Here is a 24841-nt window from a genome sequence, read left to right as displayed (position 1 = left end):
CACAAGTTCATCCCCAAACAAACACAACCATAAATATTCTTTCAATATGTTCAAACATGTTAGAGAATTAAAAAAAAGAAAAAACAAACAAACAAAAAAACACCTAACTTTAAAAAAACCCCTCTCCTGGAGTCCCCTGTCCTCAGAGCTCAAGGTGAGCTGACTGCTCTCTAGGCCTGCTGCCCAGCTAGAGTTCTGGAACTTTCCTCTCTCCTCTTAGATCCCCTGTATCCCAGCCTTCCCTTTTCTTCATCTGTTCCCTCTTTTCTGTGGTGCGTATACTTCAAAAGCTTCCTAAGAAAGGGCATATGGGAGGCAAAAATGTAAAGATGTTGAATTTCTGGAAATGCCTTCACTGCACCCTTAATATTGGACACTCCAGCTCTACTCGATGGTTCGGCTGGGTGTCAACAGCAAGCTTAGAAATGATTCTTCCCTCAGAATCTGGAAGGCATGGCTCTGCTTTCAATTTTCAATGTTGCTGGCTAGAAGACTGGTGCCATTCTGACTTTCTGATTCTTTGCTTCTAACTCGTTTTTTTAAAATATAATTTTTACGGAATCTTTGTTTATCCCTTTCTTCTGTAATTTCAGACTTACATATGTCGAGATAAGTCTTCTTTATTCATTTTGCTGGCACTAGATAGGTCCTTTCTAAACTGGAAACTTCAATCATTCAGTTCTAGAAAGTTATCTTGGATTATTTCTTTGAGATTTCCTTCCATTTATTTTCTGGTTTTCCCCCTATCCTGAACCTCCTTTCATTGGATACTGGCCTATTAAGACTAATCTTCTCATTTTCTCTTTTTTTACTCCTGGTTTTTATTTCTTTCTCTTCGTAACATTTTTAAAATTAGCATCAACTTTGTCTTCCAACCTTTGTATTAACTTCTCTCTATAATATATATATTTTTTTATTTCTAAGAGCTCTTTCTTGTTTCTTGAATGTTTCTTTTTTATTATCATTGTATCTTCTTATATTTGATGGGTACAGTACTTTATTTTAGATCTCTGTGAATATTACAACATTACAGATTTTTAAAAATATTTTCTTCTGTTCTCCGCTTTCTGTTTCCTTTCTTTTTTCCTATTTGTTCACTGGAGGCTTTCCTCAAGTGTCTGGTGATTGTTGGATGACTATTCATATTTAAGAGTTAAACTGATGACTGGCAGTTCTGAGTCTGTGGGCATCACTGTAGGATGATCAGATACGACTGGGCTGATTGTTAGGGGTCCCTCAAAGGTCAGCATGTGTAAATTTCTCCCAGAGGAGAATCTTCCAATCTCCTTCCTGAGGGCTACAAAGCCTAGTTGCCAGCATACTGGGAGTTGATGGGGGAAGGGGTCTGGGTACCTCACCATTCAATACGGGGACTTCACGTTCTCCTCTTTGTAGTACGGTACCTCTTTAGATCAATCTCTCACTTAATGTTCATTATAATCCTGAGAATTAAGTACTAGTATTATCTCTATTTTACTTATGAAGCTATTGAGTCTCACAGATATAAGTAATTTGTTCAAGGTCAAATAACTAATCATGATGGAGCCAGGAATGGAAACCTGATCCAGAATCCTTTCTTCAACCATTTAAAAAAATGTTTACTTGGAAAATGGAAGAGGAGTAAATTTGAAACTTATGTCACTAGATTTATGATACAGTCATTCCACAGATAAGCCTTTAATACAATCATTAAGCCTATTCACAGATCTTAGAAACTCAGGATGCTAAAATAACTGAGGAAATAAAAAATATTATTATGTGGAAATTAAAATAAATGCAGGAAAAGATTTTAAGAAATTGAAGATCAGATGCCAAAACAATTTCAATTTGGGTTTTGTAAATATTACACCTGTCAATAAGGCATGTTAGCCTTTCTCAATTTTACTCGTTTTTGTCCATCAACTGTGCCAATAATGGATAATGAACCAACATAAACAAAGGCATACCAAAGGAATGCCTTTTGGTATAATCAGTGATTGATATATCAGATGATTGTGCAAAGACAATGGGATAGAAGTGTACCTGTGAAGTATACTGACTAAAGGATAATCATTATTACTCTTCAATAAATCAACTAGCTAAAAATCAAACACATTATCAGCAGACCTTTACCAAGTTGCTAGATGAATATGGAATAGGCCTTGTATGAAGAGAGAGATGGATACAAAAGAGATCATTACAAGACAGTATGGAATGGTGGAGGTATTACGGACAGGATGTCATGGTAGAGGGAAGAGATATGTGGCGGAGAGAGCATCTGTCTCTGGGAGAGAGATACCTGAACTCAGCCTTAAGGAATGACTAGGATGACTGGGCAGATGAAGGGGAAGGACATTCCAAGCCAGAAGGATCAGAAACACAGAAGTCCCAAAGCAAAACAACAACAACAAAACTGGGGTGTGGAGTAATTACGAACACATAAAGACACACAAACTTCTACTAAAACAAAAAAGTTTGACACTCCAAATATTTCTCAACACTAAATTCTAGTGGTACACTTAGGACATATCCCTGAAGGCTAACAGATACCAAAGGCCACGCAGGCTGGTACATCCTCACTACATTTAAAGGTAACTGTTACTTCTCTTTTTTCTTAGGTTTTTAATGTTCCATAGCCCATAATTCAAACTCCTTCATCTTGCTCCTCTCTCATGGAGGACAGTGGTGGCCCTAGAAGAATGGCACTGAGGAAGAAACTTCTTACTCATTGCAGAAAGCTGGAATTACCATTTTCCTAGTGAAATTTTCTCTTACGTTGAGAGTGACTATGCTCGTCAGATTGTTGAAAGACTGGGAAATGCAGTGCAACTTATAATGAAGGGGATAATTTATGTTTTGCTTTTCTTCTTGTTTTACAAGACTGCAAACACTGCAGAGAGGTCATGACCCAGGCAAGTTCAGGACTTGACTTGTAAAGCATCGTCTTTAAAAAAACACCAAAAAACATGACCAAATAATTAAATTGTGCTGGGTCACTTTGTATATTAATTAGTGGTAATGCTCATGAGGAAGTTTTATCATGAAAAAACAGATCTGAATGTATTAACATAAACCACATTGGAGAGCATTTTGGAGGAAAAGCTGCTAGCAGTATAAAATAGGAAGGCCAGCTTTAAAAATAAATGTAGAGCTCAATCCAAGAGGGAAAATCTAACTTGTTAATGTGTGGCTGCTAGTCTTAAGTCTATAGCGCCGAAACATGCCCCTTGATGGAAAGAAAAAAGGTCGAGTGATAACTTATTTGGGGAAAAAAAACTGTTCCCAGCATACTCTTTACTGAGATTTGTTAGTCCTGTTGCAATAAAGAAAAGGCCTACATAAAATGACTATCTGCCAACTGGATTATGATAAACATTGTTCCAAGGTTAAATAAGTATTAGTTAACTAATTCTTAGTACCATAAGAAGCAACTCAGGTGAAAACATTACCATGAAAAAGGCAGGGCTCAGTCAGGTGTTGATCCTTCAAAAAAACACTTCTTTACATGATGAAGAATGAGCCAAGTACTAAGCAGTATCTAAGCCTTTTGCCACACAAAGGACTAACCAGATAATCCACACCCTTTCATAGGTCCTGCCCATTGATTGGCCCCAATAAACTGATTTGTAACAAAAGTTCATGTGGAAGAAAGCTTTTTTTCTTAAATAAAAATGCCACCAATATAATACTGCAGTGAAATGGAAGGCCTGATTTTAACCTGTGAACAAAAGTAAAGTCAGTTATGCAGTAAAGAAAAGCCATTCTTTCCATATCATTCAATGCTGAGCGAGTGTAATACACTCTTGGTAAGAAGAATTAACTGTGAACAATTGGAAACCCTGAAATGGATTAAGAGGTGAGTTTAAAAGTGCAAATCAAAACTGCTGTGTGCTGGAGGCCTTAAACTTTATTTCCTGATTGTTAGAATTTGAGGTTTTTATAAATGAGAGTGAAAAATTTCAGAACATTAGGAAATTATAAACCTGGTAAATAAAAGATAAATAGATCAGTTGATCACACCATTAACAAGAATTTACTCTGTTCAGGTACTTACGGAATTACGAGATTTGGTTTGTGCCTTCAAAGTGATTACAATTTAGCAGGGAAGGGCAAACAAACATTCACAGACCACTACTAAGTAATACATCAGCAAATACAAACTCATCATGGCTGAGGGGACACAGTCCCTGGGGACAGTCACGTTGGAGTGGGGTCGTCTAGGAAGATTCCTGTACTACTGTAGAGACACTGACAAAGAGGAGGCCCTGGAGGAGGGAGCGGTCTCTAATGCCACTAAATCCTACGTGGGTGGTGGAGGCAGCTGAGTCCGGGCACGAAGGGCTGAAACAAAGTCTTTTTAGAGAGATGAGGAGTGGGCAGCGAAGAAAAGGAAGACTCAGAATGCTAAACTAAGGAAGGAGATTTAGTATAAAAAGCAACAGGAAACTAAAGAAGGTTCTTGAGGAGGAAGAGCTGTGATGAAGAGAAAGATGATCCCAGCAGCTACATGCAGGCTGGCCTGTGGCCTCGAGAAAGCCGCTGCACTACGACATGCCAGCTTTAAGAGTGAGCAGGCCCAGGAGGGATCTGTGCCCTTCACCAACACCTCACACACCTGGCATCCTTTTCGATGCAAGCCCAGGGCTGGCAGAAAGCAGATACAAGCCTCCTGACGGACAGGCGGCTTGGTGCCATAGAAAAGCACAGGCTCCACTATTCACAGCTGTGTGATTTGGGCTAGGTTATTTAACTGCTCAGCACCTGTCTCCTCCTCAACCATAAAAATGGGATTAAAAATCCTAGTACCTGTGAGAGGAGAGCATGAGGTGAAGAATGCTTGGAGGTTGGGGGCTTTGCCGTCACTGTCAGAGGAGGCAAGAATAAAAGGAAGTGAGAGCTTGAACAGAGCCTGAAAAATCGTCCTCTGCCTAGGATGTCAGGAATCCATAACATTAGGTCTCGTGGGCGAGTGGTGGGGCACCTGAGAATTCCCCTCTTCCCCACAACAACACAGGGCACTGGCAGCACATGGTACGGAGAGAGCGCATTCTCCCAGAGGACCAAGATTCACTCTGTGTCAGGGGAAGATGCGAACTCCAATCTTCAGCCTAACTAGGGTTGCAGTGAGGCCTGAAGCTAAAGATCAAACACCCCCTGAGAAGGAGTCATGGCAGCAGTGAGAGCGAGGAGCCTCAGTCGGAGGCAGTGACTTCTGAGGGAGAAATCAGTTCAGGGCAGACGGTGCAAGGAAGCTTTCTTGCTAAGAGATGTTTTAGTCCACCACTTATCCTAGCTTCAATCTTGAAATGGGAACAATTTTTCATACTTTTACTTAGTTTGTATTACTCAATACAGGTATTTTAAAAATTCTACCTACCATAGCGCCTGTACAACTTACCCCTGCCTTTATTTGCAAGTCTGAATCTTGTTTCTAGCCTGTCAACTCCTTGGGGGTAGGAGCCATATTTTATTCATCTATGTCCTGTCAGTTCTTAGACAGCATGCCTGGCACACAGAAGATACTCCTACGTTCCCTCTGCCTAGAATGCTCTTCCCTTATCTATCCACACGGTTCTTTCCCTCCAAGTCAAGGCTTTGCTTGAGTGTCGCCTTTCCACAAGGCCTACACAACCCCTCCACAAGCGCATCTACAACTGCACCCCCCTTCATCTTCCTGTATCCTGCTCTTCCCCCCAACAGTATGGATCACCTTTTAACATACTACATGCCTTACGCATTTACTGTCTTTACTTCTTTGTTGTATTTATTGCTGGCCTTACATCAACAAGGACAGGATTTCTGTCTGTTTGGCTTTATTGATGTATCCAGGGCTAGCACAGTGCCTTATACCTAGTGAGAAGTTAATAAATTTATGTTGAATGAATGAATGGTGATCTCAGTGTAGGTTTCAAGGGTAGCAGATCACTCCTTCCTTTTACATTCTCTCTTCTGGTCCTAGAAAAATGCAAAAAGTGTTCAACGGGAAAATAACTATCTACCATTTCAGAGTCTTCATATCTGAGCCCCAAGTGTTGAATGGTATGATAAGTTTTAATGGAAATAGAATAAATGGCATGTATGCTTCATTCACAATATAAGTAGATGCAAAGGCTGTCATGTCTCTTTCTTTTATTTAATCAGTTGATCAATAGTCAAGCTATTGATTGGATAATACAGATTTCACTAACAGAGAAAAGATAAGATTCATTAGAAGCATGAATTTAAGCTAGTGAGATAATATGTATTATTAAGCATCTCCTACATCTCTTAGTTTCCCCAAACCAAGGGAAAAAATTGACTACCATTAAAAACAACCAGGAGTCTGGACAGTGAAAGGAGAGGAATGGGGCCTCTGTGCATATCCTGTAGCATTTCTGATTTCTCATGCTCGAATGTCTGTAACTTCTTTTTTTTTTGGGTAGCTAAATGTTTAAGTTGAATACCAAAGGAAGGATGTTTCAAATAAATCATGCTACAACTAGGCAGATTACACTTAAACTCTCCATTAGATTCTACCCTGAAGCAAATTCTTAGTCTACCTTCTTTGTAACCATCCTTGTGGTCCTGCAAGTGGGGCAGAGGACAATAAAGAGGAGAATTCATGATGCAGATTGGATATGAAATGAGAAACTTCACCCCAAATAATGTTAAATAATTATGATAGGCAAGAGCAGACCGCTTTGTGATATTAAAGAGTATTTTGGAACCAATCTGTGAAAAAGACACTGAATCATCAGATTTTACACTCAGAGTAGCTCTTAAAGATGACCTAGTCTAGATTACCTAGCCCTCTTCTTCTCCCTCTCCTGGTTATTCTGTAGATAAGAAACTTGGGGTGAGAGGTGAAGTGACCTATCCGAAGCTTTTACATCCAAGGAGGGGGCTGAAAAGAGAGGCCAGGCCTCACCAATATTTCCACTATGCTTGCTGTCCATTGTTCTTATTTGTGTAATTTTTAATGTGTATCAGCAATGGCTCATCTCTTAATTATGAGTTATGTAGATACATCACCTAGAAATGATGACCTCTGAGCTCCTAGGAGAAAAGGTTAATAAATACATTAAGAAAATAAAGTTGTACTGACCATGCCACAGTAGTCTTAATGCCAAAAGGAAAAGTTTGATAGATATGCTCTCACTAGAAACTTAACTAAGATGACCACTGGTTAACAAGCAAATCCAAGCCCCTCGACGTGGCAGCCAGTAGATCTTCCTACCTCTCTCGGCTTTCAGCCCGACGCGCCCTACAGCAATTCCCGTGCTCTAACCAGCTCAATTTTCTTCTCCTTTCTGATTTACTTTCTATCTCTGTGATTTTTATTCATACTATTCCTTTTTATTAAAATGTTTTCCAGCATTTTCTATCAGTTTGCAATTATTTCTCATGTTCGAGCTATCTCAAAACTTCCCTTCTCTCCACACTCTGCTGTCATTGAACCGCACACAACCCAGTTTACTCCTTTAGGCTCCAACCTTTCAGAACATGGATTCCATGTACCTAGTAAACAATACTTCACTTATCTGGAGGCCAATTTGCTGAACAACTTAAACTATCCAGAACACAGCCAAGAATCAAGAAATAAGCAAAAACCTCTAGCTTCTAGAACTGAAAAAAAACAAAGTGAGAGTCGAGCAACTTTATACACAGGTAGTGCCAACTTATCCATTAGGCACAGTGGGCACAGTGGCAAGGGCCCATAAAACTTTGGGGGCCCCCAAAATGTTCTATCTTCTTTTAAAATCAGAAGAAAAAATGAAGTTTCATGTCGAAGAAAATGTTTTAAATACCAACAGTTGGAAAACAAAACCTTAAACATGTTTTTATGGAGGAAGGGGCCTAAGACAGTGATGATGCGGTCCTGCTCACAGGGAAACGCTTCCAGTTCTCACCACAGCCTGGTTACTCTTACTTTACCTACAGTCAGGATTCCTGGGCTTGCCTTTCTCAGTCTACAGCTGACAGAAGCAGCATAGTCGAAGGGGGCACTGTCAGAGGCAGACAGACTGATGCAACTCACCTGGATTCTGCCAGTAACAGCCGAACCACTACACATTAGCAGCAAAACCATTAAAAGCAAGAAAAAGTGTAAAAAACTCAAAGAAACAGGGCACACTGGGCCTACTTAATGACCACCAGACAAGAGTTTTACATATTCCAATAGTTCTTGCTGTTTCATGAGATTACTGACCCATGTGATTGTGGTTTGTAACCATGATCCTTACTCATTAACATAGTGTTTATTACACTTTGTTTCAGACACCAAACATGTATGTAGCAATTTTTTTCCTCTTAAAAAAGGCTAAAGTATAACAGTAATTGATATTTCAATAGGTTAAGCTCTAATCATTTGGAAAAGATGAAGCCTTTGATTTCTTAGGAATTCCTATTCTTCCCTCCAGTGAAACATGCCATATGAAGCCTAAGATAAGTAACTGTACACAAAACATATCTTTAAACTCACAAGTATCAGTTAGTATGTAAGTAATAAAAACTTGCTAATTCTGGCATATGCCTATCCTTCACTGTCTCTCCCCATTGCTGCAGAGCTGGAATTCCTTAGCATGCCACAATGGCCCTGATAAATCTCCTTTTCACTCATCTTTCAAGACCAAGATCAAGAACTTCTATTTGTGAAACGTTTGCAGATTTTCTCAGGTAAAGTGGACCACGCTTTCCTTTATATTCCACTGGAACCCAGATAACTTAGAAAATGTAACCACATACAGCGAGTTTACAGATCTTTTCCTATCACTGAATTGTGACAAGAACATCAGTTAGCCTCTGTATGAATGAGAAAAAAATACCCCTTTAGGTGGATAAGTTTTAAAAAAGCAGTCATCTGGGTGCATGCAGCCACCCTTACCCTCATCCCCCAAATCTCTGGCACCTTATGAGTAAAAAGGCACTGCTTTCCTTCTTCCTCAGGGCCAGCATTGCCAGATAAAGCCCTGAGTGCAAGTATGTCCCCAACATTGCATGGGATATACTTACACTAAAAAATTATTTGATGTCTTTCTGAAATTTGAATTAAACTGGGCGTCCTATATTCTCATCTACTAAATCTGGCAACCCTACTCCAGGCAGATTCAGCCCCACACCAGGGTGCACGGCTTGGTGAGCAGAGTGTGGGATGGATGTTAACCCCCACTTGCCACTTGACCTTGTGCACACCCTGTGTACAAACTGCACAACTGAACAGGTGGTTCTGGATTATGAGCTCTTTGAGGGCAGGTATAATGTCTTACTCGTCTTCGCATTTTTATAGTGTGGAACAAATGTTTATTAAATGTACAACCTAATAAAAGCATATATGATAATGTGCGGCATAATGACATTTCGGTCAACGACAGACTGAATACACGATGGTGCTCTCATAAGATCAGTACCATATAAGCTAGATGTGTAGTAGACTGCGCCATTTAGGTTTGTGCAGGTACACTTTGTGATGTTGGCACAACAACCAAATTGCCTCATGACCCATTTCTCAGGATGTATCCCTGTTGTTAAGCGATGCATGACTAGATTCCTTAAAAAGCAGTATTTCAAACTTTCGTGTCAAAAGAAATATTTTTGGATAGAAAAGAAACTTTCCATCTCTCTTTCATGAAACCTAATACAATTGTCACCATCTGTCTTGATCAACCTTAGTCACGCTGGCATTCAACTGTTCTAAGTTCAGACTGGGACCACAGCACTGAGCTGAATGCCAGGTGGGCATCCAAGGAGAACTGTGAGAGTCCTGAAGCACCAGCACACTTTTACTCTGAGGACCACAGGGTTTCTTACAGACCAGACCTTACATTAAATCAGCCTTAAAAGAAAAAGCAAGGTTAGAAAAATATCTTACACATAGACAAGCTTAGATGCAAAGGTCGATTGATTTAACTCTGTCAAGCATCAAATTAGTTGTGAAGGATTGGAATTAAAGAATTTTGACAGTTACACTACTAAGTTGAAAACAAAACACCTGCAAACACGTTAAGTTTCAATTTTTTTCCTGATTATAAAGTAATAAATGCTTATTGTAGAAAATTTATAAAATACAGAAAACAATAAAGCAGAAATCACCTATCTACCATCTAAGATCAGTTGTCTTTAAAGATGGAGAAATAATAGAACTCGCTTTTACTTTTATTTTTAGTTTCATTCTTCAAAGATTTTCCTTTTTTGTGTATGTTTTCAAATGAACAGCGTCTTACAGAATAATAGATGTAGGAAAGCACTGGGAGGATGAGCTCCATTTTTTTACTGGTAGGGGAATGTGTTCAGAAAGTTTAGAGGCCACTGGTATAAAGGCAATCACAATAAACAATTTTGGCATACTTCCTCCAGTCCTTTTTTCCTTATAACTGAAATCATAAGTGAAAACACTATGAGAAAAATTAAGGATTAAGTGAATGGTGATTTAATAGTTATGCAGGCTGCTTCAGACATAGGCCCCGTTTGTACACAAAATGGGTCACTAGCTGGGTGGCCACAAAGCTTTTCACCTCCCTGCTGTCCTCCCTTCCCATTATTACTCTTCTTGCTCCGGAAACAGGCCCCCTCTTCCGCTTGCTCCAGGGCTGGCGAAGGCAAAGTCTGCAGGAGCAAGATGGCTGGCAGCTAGGGGAAAAGGAAGCTGCTTTGCTCTTTCCTGCTAACATTTCTAGGGCTGGTTTCTTCAGCAGCAGCCACCTGGAGCCTAGCTCCTTTGATATGGGTTGGTTACTCTGTTGGTTTTACATATTTTTTGTGCAAGGAAAGACAGAGGTTTTTTAAAGTGGGTTAACAGACTAATAATTGAGTCATGCTTTGCAGTTTACAAAGAACTACAATCAACACATCTTATTTCTCACAACTATATATTCCTATTGTTCCTATTTTACAAGTGAGAAAATCAAAACTCAGAGTTAAGTGACTGGATTCAAAGTCAAGTCTTCTAACCCCTGAACTCTTATTTACACTGCCAATGCCCATTCTATGTGTAGTTAAGACCCACCAGCTTCAAAATATCCATTCAACAAATATTATCATCTCCATAGCCTAAATGGGTTTTAAAAAAGAAAAAGAAAAGAAAAGAAAACAGGCGGAGCTAGGCACATTGTCTGAAGCTTTCCCTGTGCAAAGCACTCTTTCCATTGCCCAATGTGAGGGATAAGCAGGATTGTTGACACGAATATGCGGTTACAGTCAAGCTGTGACTTAAAAGGATGAAGGCCTGGTTCCGTCTGTATTCCAATAACTATCAGGAATACTGACGGCTTGGTCTGGACCCTCTGTAAGGTTCCCCTTATTGGTTCTTCTTATCCAACAGCTGTTACGCCACGTAGTATAAGCCCCTAGGAAATCACCAGAGATCTGTGTACTAGTTTCAGGGACAAGAAGGTAGGAGAGAAGCTGTGAAATGCTGTTCTGTTGCACAAGAAGTGAGGAGAAAATGGGACTTTAGTCACCAGCAACAGGTGGCTGCAGGGAAAAAGGCAGTAGGTGGGCCAGTCCCTGGAGGCTGAGGACAGTGTAATGGGGAGTGTCCTTGGGGATCTCACAATGGCCAGAAGCCCTGGCCCTCCCTCTACTCCTTACCCTGAAGACCTCTGAAATTCCTGTCTCTCCTTCATTCTCCCTTTTCTAAGAGGGATCTACAATCCCCAAAGCAGGGTATCTGTCTTACTTGGGATGTAGGAAGCTTCTAAATTTCAGCAAATAGCAGACAGGGAAGCAGGGTGTCCCTATTTCTTTTTCCAGTATTGCAAATGAGGGAAGCTGTGCTTGGGCTTTCCAAGTTGGAACTCTGAACTCACTTTCTAAAGAAAAATGCTATCGATAGTAGTTACATTCTTTAAATTTCCAATCTTACAAGCTAAAAAGGTTCTGTGGACTATCTAAAGGCCCCAAGCAATGGGAATATTCAAATGATGCAGGACAAACATTCATTCCCTCTTTGAAGATCTTAGGCTAGGACTCCACAAACTCATTCTTTATAAACAGCATTCTCTGTGAACAGTGGCACACTCTTACTTTTCAGTACTCCATGCTTTTCACAATAAGGCATTAATACCTTCTATCTGTGTAGTCTACAGGTTTACAGGGAACTTATGTTACAGAGAACTTCAGTCGGCCCTCAATGGGGTAGGTAAGGCAGGAGGAAATATCTCCATTTTACAGATGAAGAAATAGACACAAAGATATTAAGGGACTAGTTCAAGGCTATGAAGCCAGCAGATGTCTAAGCTACAACTCAAACTCAGGTTTTCTGATTCCAAGTCCAATATGAAGAATTAAGTCTTGCAGACACGGTTCTCACAACTATATTCATGGCCCCATGGTATACTATGATACTATAATCAACACTTTTCTAGCACTGATGTCATGTCAAAGTAATGTATTCAAGGCAATGGGGCTAAAAGACATTCTGGCAGTGAGAGAATATTTTATCTCAGCACCATTAACATTTCTCTGATGATTAAAATTTAGATATTTAATTTTGAGTTATCTGAAAATGGTACATATACGTATGTATATCTTATACAATTTTTTATTCTTAATACATATTACAGATGTGCTCTACCAAAAAACAAAACAAAAAATACCCCTATTTTGAAGACGTGGTTTTATTCAGCAGATATTTATAGGAATGTTTTATAAAAGGACTCACCAAGTTTTTCACTGTTTTTTGATGTATTTGAAATTGTCCTAAATATATATGTATTACATATATATATTTGATTTATATAGAACTTCCTGAGACAATCTACTATTAAGCAAAGTACACTTAATAGAGAATTTTATAAAATATAGTAGCCATCTAATAAATGGGAAAATTGGGGCACTAAACTGTCAATCATCATACAGTTTTTTTTCAGTAAAGAAGTCCAATGCAAAAGTCATCAGTGATTGCAACGAATGTGTCTGGCAAAATGACTAAACCTCTTTCCTAAAGTGGTTATATATCTTATTGAGTCATATTGTAGTCATTAGCCAGAGTTAATTTTGAACAGACAGATGGAGAGATACTCATGTTTAGGCCTGCATGATTTGGAGTCTCTTCCATTATCTGCTTATTTCGCTAAAGCAACCCAAAGCCTGAAGAGTTGCTTAATGTTACCAAGACTTCCTAATAACACACCTGAAGTAAGACTGCACTAAGATGTCGTATAAGAACTACATAAAAAGCAATCTTGTCTAGAGACTGACGAGGTTAAAATGAAACCCATGGAGAAACAAGTATGTCTCCCTGACTCCCCACCAGGAGTTTACTAACGGTTTCTTATTGGTTCACACGTTACACCCTTCTCGGCTCTGAACCCTGCTTCTCTCTCATTAGGTAATATTCCTAGGTGCCAGAGCAGTGAGGAAGTTATTTTTTCAATAACTTTATACTTTAGCTAAAACTCTAAGAACTGTTAGGTCTGAGTTCTACGTCAGTAATATTGCCATGAATTTGTAGTGATCTTTCGTAAGAGTTTACAGTTTCCAAAGAGTTTTTGAACGGATATGCTGCAAATGAATGACAGGGAGACTAAGATACCAATTCTTGTCAGTGCTTGGGAAGACTGGGTGGTCCCAGGGGAGGCTGCACCTCTGGCCAGCTGTGAATGGCCTCATCCATTTACCCAAGTACATCATGAGATGTTACCATTTTCTATACGCCACGCCATGAAAAAGGCTGGGAAGCACTGAACTGAAAAAGGAATGGTTCTCCATAAATTAAAAGGCTATTGTGGTACATAGAGATGAGCTTTTCCAGTTTGATTCCCCAAAGTCAAAAAGCCAAGTAAACTCAGCACTAAAGCAGCCAGGCTGACGGGCGCAACTGCTCTCACACTTGCTGAGGAAACTGGGAAGTCACGTCACTTTACAGCCTGAGGAGTTCCTTTCCAGGCACTTTATTTTGTCTCCCAAAAAGAAAAAAGAAGGCACCAGAAGAGACCTATGAGGAAGAGAATCATGCCGCTGGTGCTGCGGGTTGCAGGAAGATTTACCTGGCCTTACCGCTTTACTCCTGCTCCCCCCTTGACATTAAGACTAGGGCTTTCATCTTCCTGATCTTGAAAAGCACATTCCCCTCAACTTCCATAAATCTGCAAAACTTGAAAAGAGCCCCAGTGTCATCAAGTAAAAGAGACGGCTTTAGGAATCTCACTGGAAGGAGGGGAGTCTTCAAGCCTCTCACTGCTAAGCCGGACATTTCCTAACACTGGACAAATTGTACGTCCAGCTCAGGGAGGGTGAACTGCAGTGGTCTTTTACCCTCCAAGCCAATTGTTAGCTTTTCACAGGAATCAGCAGGGAAGCACATGTGAAACCTCTGTGGTGACGGTGAGCACCCCCACGCCTTGTGTGACTCTGCATGTAGATGAAGCGGCCTGGGAGCTTTCTTAGCTGCTGCTGCTGAGTTCTCAGAGCAGCCCTTTTCTCCGGCGTGGCTCCCTGCTGGGACAGCCCTTTTCAATTTTTCTATCCCCCCTCGATCTCTTCTCCTGCAGAACACAGGGAAACTTGATTGAAATAAAGACCTAGGGAACATGTTTTATTTTCTCCTGTTCAATCCATTTTAGAAAAGCTTTTAATTGGTTTTAAAAAGATGCTAAACAAAATGTGATGATGTTTTTCAGTCTTCATGAACTACAGATACCACTTTTTATACTTTCAAAGGGCTAATAAATCAATCATGAAATTAACTCTCCAGCTAAATTTAAAGCAAATCCACTGAATAACAGGTTCATTAAAAATCTATGCATTTACTTAGAAAAATTTAAAATTCAAAGAAAATTATCCTAGTAACTGAAATCTGACTTGAATTTTTAGTCCTACACTGAAAATCCAAGACCAAAGCAATCACAAAGGGAAAAAAGGAAGGCTTGTGAACCAGTTTTAATAAGCCAATTTTCAACGAGGGAGGGGAGTGGGGGAAGGGGAGAAGTAGAAAAGAGAATATCTTGATACCTAACAACGTGGTGCCCCTGAAGGGACTCTTTTATTTGAGCATGTGCACACATGCACACACAATTTTTCTGGGTGAAAGCTGGAATTACAACAAACGCAAAATTAAGGATTCTGCGACTGATATGATTACTGTATTGTATACAAGTACAGTTCCTCTTTTTAAAGAAAAACTCCTATAACTTTTCTGTTTTCTTGACAGCGATAAAATAATAGCTTTCTACCAGTCTAGGCAACTCTATATCATTCAGATTCATATACTTTTAATATTTACTTGAAACATCTGAAAAACCTACAGGATGATTGTTTGGTAAAGTGAATGCTTCTACTTTAGAATGACAAATATTCTTGACACTGGATCAGCCTGAAAATTTTCCCAAAAGAATACAAATTATTTTAAAAACCAAGGTGATACAGAGAAAGCATATTTTTATTTTGTTAAATATATGCCAATTAGAAATATTTCAACCATTACTTTCTGCTGCCGCTGATTCATGCTTACAGCAGATCACCCAGCTGTCCAGGTCAGTCACCAAATTCGGATTCATGACAGAATCAGAATTTTCTTTTAAGAGAATCCCTGCCATTTCCAATCACTAAGGCAACCAGATCTCTCTTTTACTTCTTACATATTCCTGTATTCTTCCTTTTCAGTTCTTAGAGAAATTTGTTCCAAATCCCTTTTTAATGATCCAATGCCTGCTTCTAAGGTTTCTCCCAAGCAGGGTCTGGTGTCTGGGATGCTCACTCCTTCCTTCCAGCTCTCCATATAACCTTTCTTTCAGCATTTCAGTAGCTTCTGAAATCACTGTGATTTTGGGGGTGTTTCATTGAGGTATAATTTACATAACACATAAATTTACTGATTTAAAGTGTACAATTCAATGGCTTTTAGTATATTCATAGGTATGTGCAACCATCACCACAATCAATTTTAGAATATTTTCATCAACCCAGAAGGAAACTCCATACCCCTTAGCAGTCACCTCTCATTCTCCCCATCCACCTCTCCCAGTCTAGGCAACCACTAATCTACTTTCTTTCTCTACTGGGGCAGTTCTGGACGTTTGCTATAAATAGAATCACATAATACGTACTCTTTTATGTCTGGCTTCTTTCCCCTAGCATGATTTTAAGGTTTGTCTATGTTATGGCATGTATCAGTACTTCATTTCTTTTCATTTCTGAATAATATGTTGTATGTATACACCACATTTTATCTGATGAACATTTGGGTTGTTTCCACTTTTTGGTTATTATGAATAAGGCTGCTCTGAACATTCACGTATAAGCTTTTGTGTGGACATACATTTCCATGTCTTTTGGGTATCTATCTAGAAGTAGAACTGCCGGGTCATATGGTAACTCTGTCTTCAATCTTTTGAGGAGCTGCTGGACGGTTTGCAAAGGCTGCACGATTTTTATATTCTCACCAGCACTGTCTAAGGATTCCAATTTCTCCATTTGCATGCCAACGCTTGTTATTATCTGACTTTTTGATTATAGCCATCCAAGTGGGTATGAAGTGATATCTCATTGGGGCTTTAACTTGCATTTCCCTGATGCCTAATGATGCTAAGTATCTTTTCATGTGCTCATTGGCCATTAAAACTTTACATATTTTTGAATCTTTTCAACCTAATTATACCTTGCCAAATTAAAACTACAGCAATACTAAAATACTTAATCCCACCAAAACGAGAGGATACTCAAAAAATCTATTTTTTTGAATAAGTGATATATATATATTTTCCAAATAAATTATTGATGAAATACTATATATAAATTGCCGTGTCAGATGCTGTAAGATTTAAAAGCATAAGATAATGTTGCTTTCCTCGAGAATCTTACAATCATTTGCACAAAATAGCAACAGTTATTCCTAAGTGTTTAATCAAAATGTTGCAGGTCATTTGTTAACATATTCTCTTTATTTCTATTAGTATCCATTTTGGATTACAAATAATTCTCAGCTAGGGGACGTCTCTCTGTTTAAATCAATGTGTATAGTATTTAACAATGAAAAGGACAAGCAGTTTAAAAAATACCACTGAAAAATTATTTTTTCCTCTCCCAAATGACTTTAAGCAGAAATTCTTTTTACCTAAAAAACTGAATATTACAAGAAATAAATTTAAATGCCTGGAAAAAGTCTCCCAATCTAAGAAATTTTAAAATGCCGATTTCATAAAAAAAGGAATTTTTTGCATGTGATATATATAGATACTGGGGTTATTTATTTTTGCTCCAGAAACTTTAGATATATCTATTTAGATATTTATTAAAGTAATCAGTGAAGGGAAAAATATGCTCACTTCTCTAACTTTAGTCTTAGTACAAGCTAAAACTCCAATTACTGGGAATGATAGTTTATGGAAAGGTGATTAAAAAATCCTTTCTCAGCGCATATACGTAGTAAAGTTTCAAGGTTGTTGTAGGTTATGTTTCTTTTCACTATTCTAAAAATACAAAAAAACGAAAAAAGAAAAACCCTAGAAAAGCAAGACAAGTCCTTTACCTTTAGGTCTAACAACACACACATATAATTTTAACTGTTAAATTAAAACTTAGATTCACCAGCTTAACATTAAATATTTTCCATACAGCTTAGTATCTTTAACTCCAAATATGAGACTCCCATACAGACACTAGAAGGTCTTCAAGTTAGTACTCAACCCCTTTGTATCTGCCTTTGATTGGCATTTCTTCAATGTGACAGTACACAGAATCAATCATGAGAAAATGTGTCTTGTGTCATAGCCAAACATGCTCTGGCAGCCTCTACATAATTAATATATTTAACCAACTCTCACAGGTTAGTTTTAAATGTGTTAAGCTATCAAAATCCCCAGTCTCCAATAGCCATATCAATAAAAATGCAACCACATGAACCAAGATCCTGGCTATAAACTCACTCCTCAAAAATGCTACATGACACAAGAGAAATAACTCAAGTTCATCTGTAAAAATTAAAAAGAAAAACCAAAAATATCCCTCTGCCTACAGGAAATAAATTTCCCCAAATACAAATTCTTAGGAAAACCTACGAAATGATAAATGAAACAAATGGGAACATGTAATTAATCTCTTCTACATTAATATCATAATTTCTCGTGGAAGATGGAGGGGGTAGGGATGTGCAGAATTGTGGGGAACTTATAAAACAGCAAAACAGAATACTCATTGGAACTGTGGGATTTGAGATCTTCAGAAAAGGAATGAAAACCTCTGATTGTTAAGAAAATCATCTCTCTTAAGACAGAAGGCCAGACCGAATGACCTTTCAAACTCCTTTCGACAACAGAATTTTATGTTTATGATAACCTGCTTATTTAGAGAATGCACCATTACATGCAATTTACTGGAAAAAATCTGTGAAAATGTTCCTTATGTTATTTTTACCTGAGGAGGTGCCTTTTTCAGTAACACAAGGAGAGCCTGTAACACCAGATTAGAAAACCGAGGGCCAATAGGGACATAATCTGGAAGAGAAACATTGCTATGTTTAGGGATTTGATACATGTATTTCAAACATTCAGATTTTTCTGCATGAAGAGTAAACACAGTCCTAAATAACAGTCATGTAACTAACGATAATTAGCAAAAATATCTCCAATAACTTAAATGCTTAAAATATTATATATGAACTCTCATCTGTAAACTTTTTAAAAAGCTTTAAATATCCATTTTGAGTTCATGCAGACATTTTGTCTGATATTCAGAGATAGTTGTGGTTTTTTAGGAAGGAAAACACCCCAGGTGTATTTACTAAGCATTTCCAAGACATTACTGCAAACCACAACAATGTAGTAAGTACACAGGCAACAAACCATGATACTAGAAAATGGGTAGAGGGGAAAACGGCAAGTAATAACAATGCACGTAAGGCACTGCAGTATAACTGAAATGATGGTGGAGCCACTAAGATTGGTCCTCAGATGGTGAAGAACAGAGAACTTCCCACCTCTTAAACTTGTACCAATCCTTCAAGAATCAGCACCAATGCCACTCCTTAGCTTTCTCTGCATACTGCATATGCACCTTGCCCTGTGCCTGGAGCTACCTTCAGGCATTAGCCCTTTGAAGATCCTTCCCTTTGCTGAATATCCAGAACACATGGCATATTCTACTTTGCATTAATTTTTGCCAATACATGTTATAACGACAGCCAGCATCTTACTTATTTTTCTGAGACCCTAATAATTCTAGCACAGTAGTAAGGGCTCAGAATATGCTTGTTGAATAAATGAACAAACAAGTACAGATAATAACTATTCATACAAGGGAAAATATACTCAGAGTGCACACATTCCTGACATAGTAGTGTTGCTATGACCACACATCTCAATTGTGTTTAGATAAAGGAATTTACACAGAGCTATGAGTATGTGTCTAAAAGCTTTTAAAGAAATAATCCTATAAACTGGGCTGAAATGTATCAAAAATAGCAGACCAAAAACCCAGGTCACTAAATAAAACTATCAATTTAAGAAGACCTCACAGGTACACTGCTTTGCTTTATAACAGACATTAGCTTAGGAAACAGGAAAATAAATACATAACAGAGGACCTAAAGCAAGTCTGAAAATCATGGGGAAAATGCAGTAAGAACGGTTAACTTGAAATCACTACTACACCATTCTGGACAGCTCAAGGAAGAAGGGATTAAACACGTGTTTGGTAGTACTTTCAGATGTCCATTAAGCAACCAGATGGGTTCCACTTCAACAGAGTTTATTACAGCATCCTGAGCCATTGTTACAATGAATTTGTTCCAAATTTACCTAATTTTTGCAAGGAAATAAAATGTAAGAGTAACAACACTTTTCTGCATTTACTTGTAGATTACATCTTATGAGCTGAGTGCAGGAGCTGTCTTATTCATCTTTATATCCTGTGCATGTAAACGTAGGAGATGTTTAATAAATATATACACATATATTTTTTTGTGAGGGAGAGTCACCCTGAGCTAACATCTGTTGCCAATCCTCTTCTTTTGCTTGAGGAATATTAGCCCTGAGCTAACATCTGTGCCAAGCTTCCTCTGCTTTGCCTGTGGGATGCCTCCACAGCACAGCTGATGAGTGGAGTAGGTCTGCACCTGGGATCCGAACCTGCGAACCCCCGGCCACAGAAGCACAGTGCATAGAACTTTAACAACTCGGCCCCAGGGCCAGCCCCCTTTAATAAATATTTTTAAAGATTACTATAGAGCCCTTTTAACTTTTAGAATATTTTCAACATTGTTATCCCATTTTTGTGGGAAAAGTAAGGGAATACAGTCTTTGTTTTATAAGAGCAGAAACTGAGATACAAAGAGGTTACGACTTCTGCTCCAAGTATCATAGCTAACCTGTAGATCTCACTCTGATCCTAAACCTTCTTTCATTAGTTCTGTCAAAGTTCGCAAGTAGAACTCCTGAGCTACAAGCAGCTCAGAGGTACTAAACAGTAAATATGTCCATCAACAAAAATTACTAATCATCTGAGGCCTGCCCAGTGGCTGAGTGGGTGGGTTCCTGAGCTACACTTCAGCAGCCTGGGGTTTCACCAGCTCGGATTGTGGGCGCGGACCCAGCACCGCTTATTAAGCTGTGTTGAGGCAGTGTCCCACATAGCACAACTAGAAGGACCTACAACTAAAATATACAACTATGTATATGTACTGGGGGGCTTTGGAGAGAAAGAAAGAAAAACAAGATTGGCAACAAATTTTAGCTCAGGTGCCAATCTTTAAAAAAAAAAAATTACTAATCATTTATTATGAACAGGGAGCTCTGAGGAAGATACAAAATAATATAAGACATGGGCCCTTACAAGAAAGCAGTTTATGATGGAGTTACAGTCATAAGGCATATTTAAAATGAATAACATCATTGACTTCAGATATGAGATAATATTATATTTCTTTTTTTTTTTAAAGATTTTATTTTTCCTTTTTCTCCCAAAGCCTCCCAGTACATAGTTGTGTGTGTGTTTTGTTTTTGAGGAAGATTAGCCCCGAGCTAACTGCTGCCAATCCTCCGTTTTTTTGCTGAGGAAGACTGGCCCTGAGCCCATCCATGCCCATCTTCCTCTACTTTACATGTGGGACACCTACCACAGCATGGCATGTGAAGCAGTGCCACGTCCACACCCGGGATTCAAACCAGCAAACCCTGGGCCGCCGAAGCAGAACGTGCGCACTTAACCACTGCACCACTGGGCCGGCCCTGTTACAGTTCTTTGTAAGACAAAGAGAGATATTTCTATTGCCCTATAGTTTATAAATACCCGTTACTTTTCTCTTGTGATTTTTGAGACATTAGCTGTAATCTGGCAAAGACAGTACAATGGCAAATGTTATGACTCACCAAGCAGTCTCTCAATGTCATCCACAACCACACAACTGAGCTGGGATTTGTATGCATCATCAAAAATCTGGAAGAAAGCAAAACCATCTATTATCTCACTGCTCTCCCTAATTATGGCAATTTCCAAGGAGATAAAATTTAGTTAATTCTTGAGCAATGCCTAAACAAAGCATAGTAAAACACCGATATTTCAGACTACACTAAATTAGAATTTCATAATAGCATTTTAGAACTAAAAGGGTCCTTGCAATCTAAAAATGAGGAGATTGAGGCCAAAAGCAGTTAAATGACTTGCCCAAGTTCACACAACTGGATCATGGCTGAACAAGGAGCAGAGTGATGCTGTTTTCAGCCCCAAGAGCTGGATGTGTCACACCTGGGCATGCTGAGGATCAGCTGGTCACTCATTAATCAGTTGACAAACCTCATCAAGTTTAACACAATGCTCTCTCCTATCTACGCCAGGAGTATGAGAGCAGTGTTGTGACTCAAGAGTTAGACGGAGCCACAAGGGATGTGTAGAATAAAATTGGATGTCATTTTATTATCTGTAAGAATTATGGTTCTGTTAAGCAGGAATAACACTGAAAGAACAGAATCCTGTCAACTCAAATCAGACCATATCGGTCAAAGTGTTTACAAAAGAATTAAAGTTGGGTATAAAGGATCAAATAGATATGGTTCTACCTTTAGAACCAGAAAAAAGATAATAGTATACTGTCTTATGACAGCCAAAGAAATGCAAATTAAAGCAAGCAGTGAAGGAAGTTGTTATATCCTGACAAGAATGTAGCAGTTTCAAGCCAGAGAGAAGAATTAGTTTATGTATAAGTTGAATATAAGTGCCCAAGGCCCTGAGACCAGTCTTTTTTGTAAATGTTGGGGGTTCCCATTCCAGCGTCTATAATTGGGGTTCAGTGCATCCCACTGGTGTCATCTGTAAGAATTAATTCCTGCAATCTGGCTGAATCTCTCTGGTTAAGTAAACTCAGTGCACCAAGATGATAACCACCCCTCTCATCTTGCTTGGGGTGGCATAATATTCCTTAGTGGGTATCTTTTAACTACAGAAGATTAAGAATTAGGTATAGAAATAAAGTAAATCAAATCTACAATATTAATATTTTTCACACCAAGTTTAAAGATAACCTGTGTATACTTGGTCTTTAAAGTATTTGTAACAATTAAAAAATTTTACCATATTAGATTAATAGATTAGCCTTGCTAGTTCAATTTAAAATATGTAATTGGATAATTAATTTTGATAAATTTTTATGTTGGAAGGTAAAAGATAACTTTAATAGCCTTGCAAATGGTAAAGATAATCTAAGATTCACTACATGTATATTATTAGTTTTAATTTATTATTAGATGTAATTATAGATTTACTTTGAAACTCAGAAAGTTTTGTTTGTTAGACAAACAAGTGAAGTACTTCAAAGAGCAAATATTTTAAACGTGTAAATACAGCTTAAAATATTTAAAGAAATTTAATTAAGTTGTAAAAGTCCCCTTTTAAGTAACTGCTAAACTTTACTAGACTTACAAACAGAATAAGATGCAAGTCAACTTTTTTAAAGTTTAAGTTTTCTTTTGTGTTGAAAAACTAGGTCTTAAAATACCTAATTTTAGACCTCAAGTTAGCTACACATGGTCTTTTCTATGCTCAGAGATGCAAACAAAAATAAGAACAAAAGCAAAACAAAACAACTTGTGTTGACAATGTAGATAGTGAGCTCTTCCCAATACACTGTATGTTCTTTAAGGTAGGAATTGTCTTCCTCAGTGTTACGTTTTCAGGGTCTGATACCTCACCGGTGCTTAATAAACGTTTGCTGTATGCATGCATGAAAGAATGCACGCGTGAAAGAATGTCTCTGTTGCTTTTCTTCGCACCATCCCCTTGACCTCTCAGTCTTCCCCTAACACTGTATCAGAATCCCAGCTACTCTTTCACCCTTAGCTATGCGTCTCTCCAATGAACTGGGGGAGATTAAAAACTTTATTCATGTTATCTCCAGTACTCAGCACAGAACAGTATTTAGTAATGATATTTGCTTAATGGATTCAATAGTTGCAACAACACAAATTCTAATTCCATCTTACCCTAAGTCACTTGCCTCTCTTCTCCTTTGGTGTAGCATCTTTTATATTATGTATATATTATGGATTCATTGTATTTGTCCCTGTATTATACTAGATTGTAAGCTCTTTGAAGTACTGTATTATTTATCTCTATATCCTCACATCACTTAATGTAATGCCGTACCAGAAAGTAATCAATAAATAATTACTGAAAGAATAAATTTAAGCATTTTAAATTCAAGTAGAAATAAAAAGTGAGTAGTTGGAGATGTGTGATTGTAGTCAGGTATGGAGATCACCCTAAGGGCAGTGAATGCTGGAACCATGAGAGGGGATGAGATCTCCAAGGGGAAATAGTAGGGGTAGAAGGATAAAGGCTAAGCACTGAATCTTGGAGTGTTGCTCTATTTATTCATTCAACAAATATTTTTTAATTCCTATTATGTGTCAAGCATTAACGAAGGCAATGGAGAGAATAATGAATAAGGGAAATATGATCCTACCTTCACAAAATTAAGAATGGGGGAAAGCAGGTCACATGCAGCTATAATAAAGCATAACATTATTAAGCTAGAGGAAATACAAAATGGCATGGTGGTATACAGCAAGAGAGCTGTGGTAGTCATTGGGGATTCCCATACACATCCTGGTTCTCTTTCTGGCACACGGTAGGATTGTACTTCCCTACCCCCTCTTAAATTAGGGATAACTATGGGGCTTGCCTTGATTAATGAAATCTGAGTGGAAATTTATCATCTTCTGAAAGGAGCTTTAAGAGTCACTGCAAGATTCACCATATTTCTTTTACTCTTGGCTATTGTGGAATCACATATGAGATGGAGCCTCTATTATCTATTAGCTTGAGTCTCTGAGAAACTATAATGAGCAGAGCTCCCTCTCTGAGCCATGATGGACTTGTACTGTGAGCAAGAAATAAACTTTGTTGTGTTAAACCACTGAGATTTTGGGGTTGTTCACTATGCGGCATAATTTAGCCTATCCTGACGTAGGGGCTTACGGAGTCAACGAAGGTCTCCTAAATTTAGGAGGTGACCTTTAAGCTGAGACCTGAAGGATGAACAACCATTGGAAAAGAGGGAAGAAAGTATTTTAAGCAGAGAGTACTGAATATTAGGAGGCATAGAAATGAGAAAATTCAGGAGCACTGCAGGAATGGACATATAATCAAGAAGAATTAAAGTGAAGAGGTGTCATTGTCGGCGTAGTGTGTGTGGGGAGTGCTGGGTGAGAGATGAAGCAGAAGAGAAGCAGAAGAGACAATGGAAAAGTTTGGAAGAAGGCCCACTGTGGTTCTTTGCTATTTTTTGAAAACTAGGCCAATAGAGCAGCCAATATGGTATCCTATAAACAGGTGATTTTAAGGAGTCACTGAAATTAATGCTTTGCTCTTCAAAACATTTTTCAGACTTCTCCTAAGGGCTCTGATGCAAGCACATTAATCCTGTCTGCCAGGCTGTGACATCGTGGGTGAAAAGTCC

General features: G+C 38.4%; 1 protein-coding gene across 1 annotated transcript in view; it reads right to left on the bottom strand.

Moving 5' to 3' along the window:
* The window catches only part of NSF (N-ethylmaleimide sensitive factor, vesicle fusing ATPase), a 142783-nt gene that overhangs the window by 7803 nt on the left and 110139 nt on the right, over positions 1-24841 (bottom strand). The window contains exons 16-17 of the mRNA XM_001917185.6: positions 21258-21324; positions 18307-18386 (exon numbers count right to left, since the gene is read on the bottom strand). Of these exons, the coding sequence (XP_001917220.2) occupies positions 18307-18386; positions 21258-21324 (147 nt within the window). The remainder of the gene's footprint in view (positions 1-18306; positions 18387-21257; positions 21325-24841) is intronic.

The sequence above is a fragment of the Equus caballus genome, chromosome 11 (assembly GCF_041296265.1).
Source record: "Equus caballus isolate H_3958 breed thoroughbred chromosome 11, TB-T2T, whole genome shotgun sequence".
Taxonomy (NCBI): domain Eukaryota; kingdom Metazoa; phylum Chordata; class Mammalia; order Perissodactyla; family Equidae; genus Equus; species Equus caballus.
The sequence above is the reverse complement of the archived record's forward strand: the minus strand, read 5'-3'. Positions and strand labels throughout refer to the sequence as shown.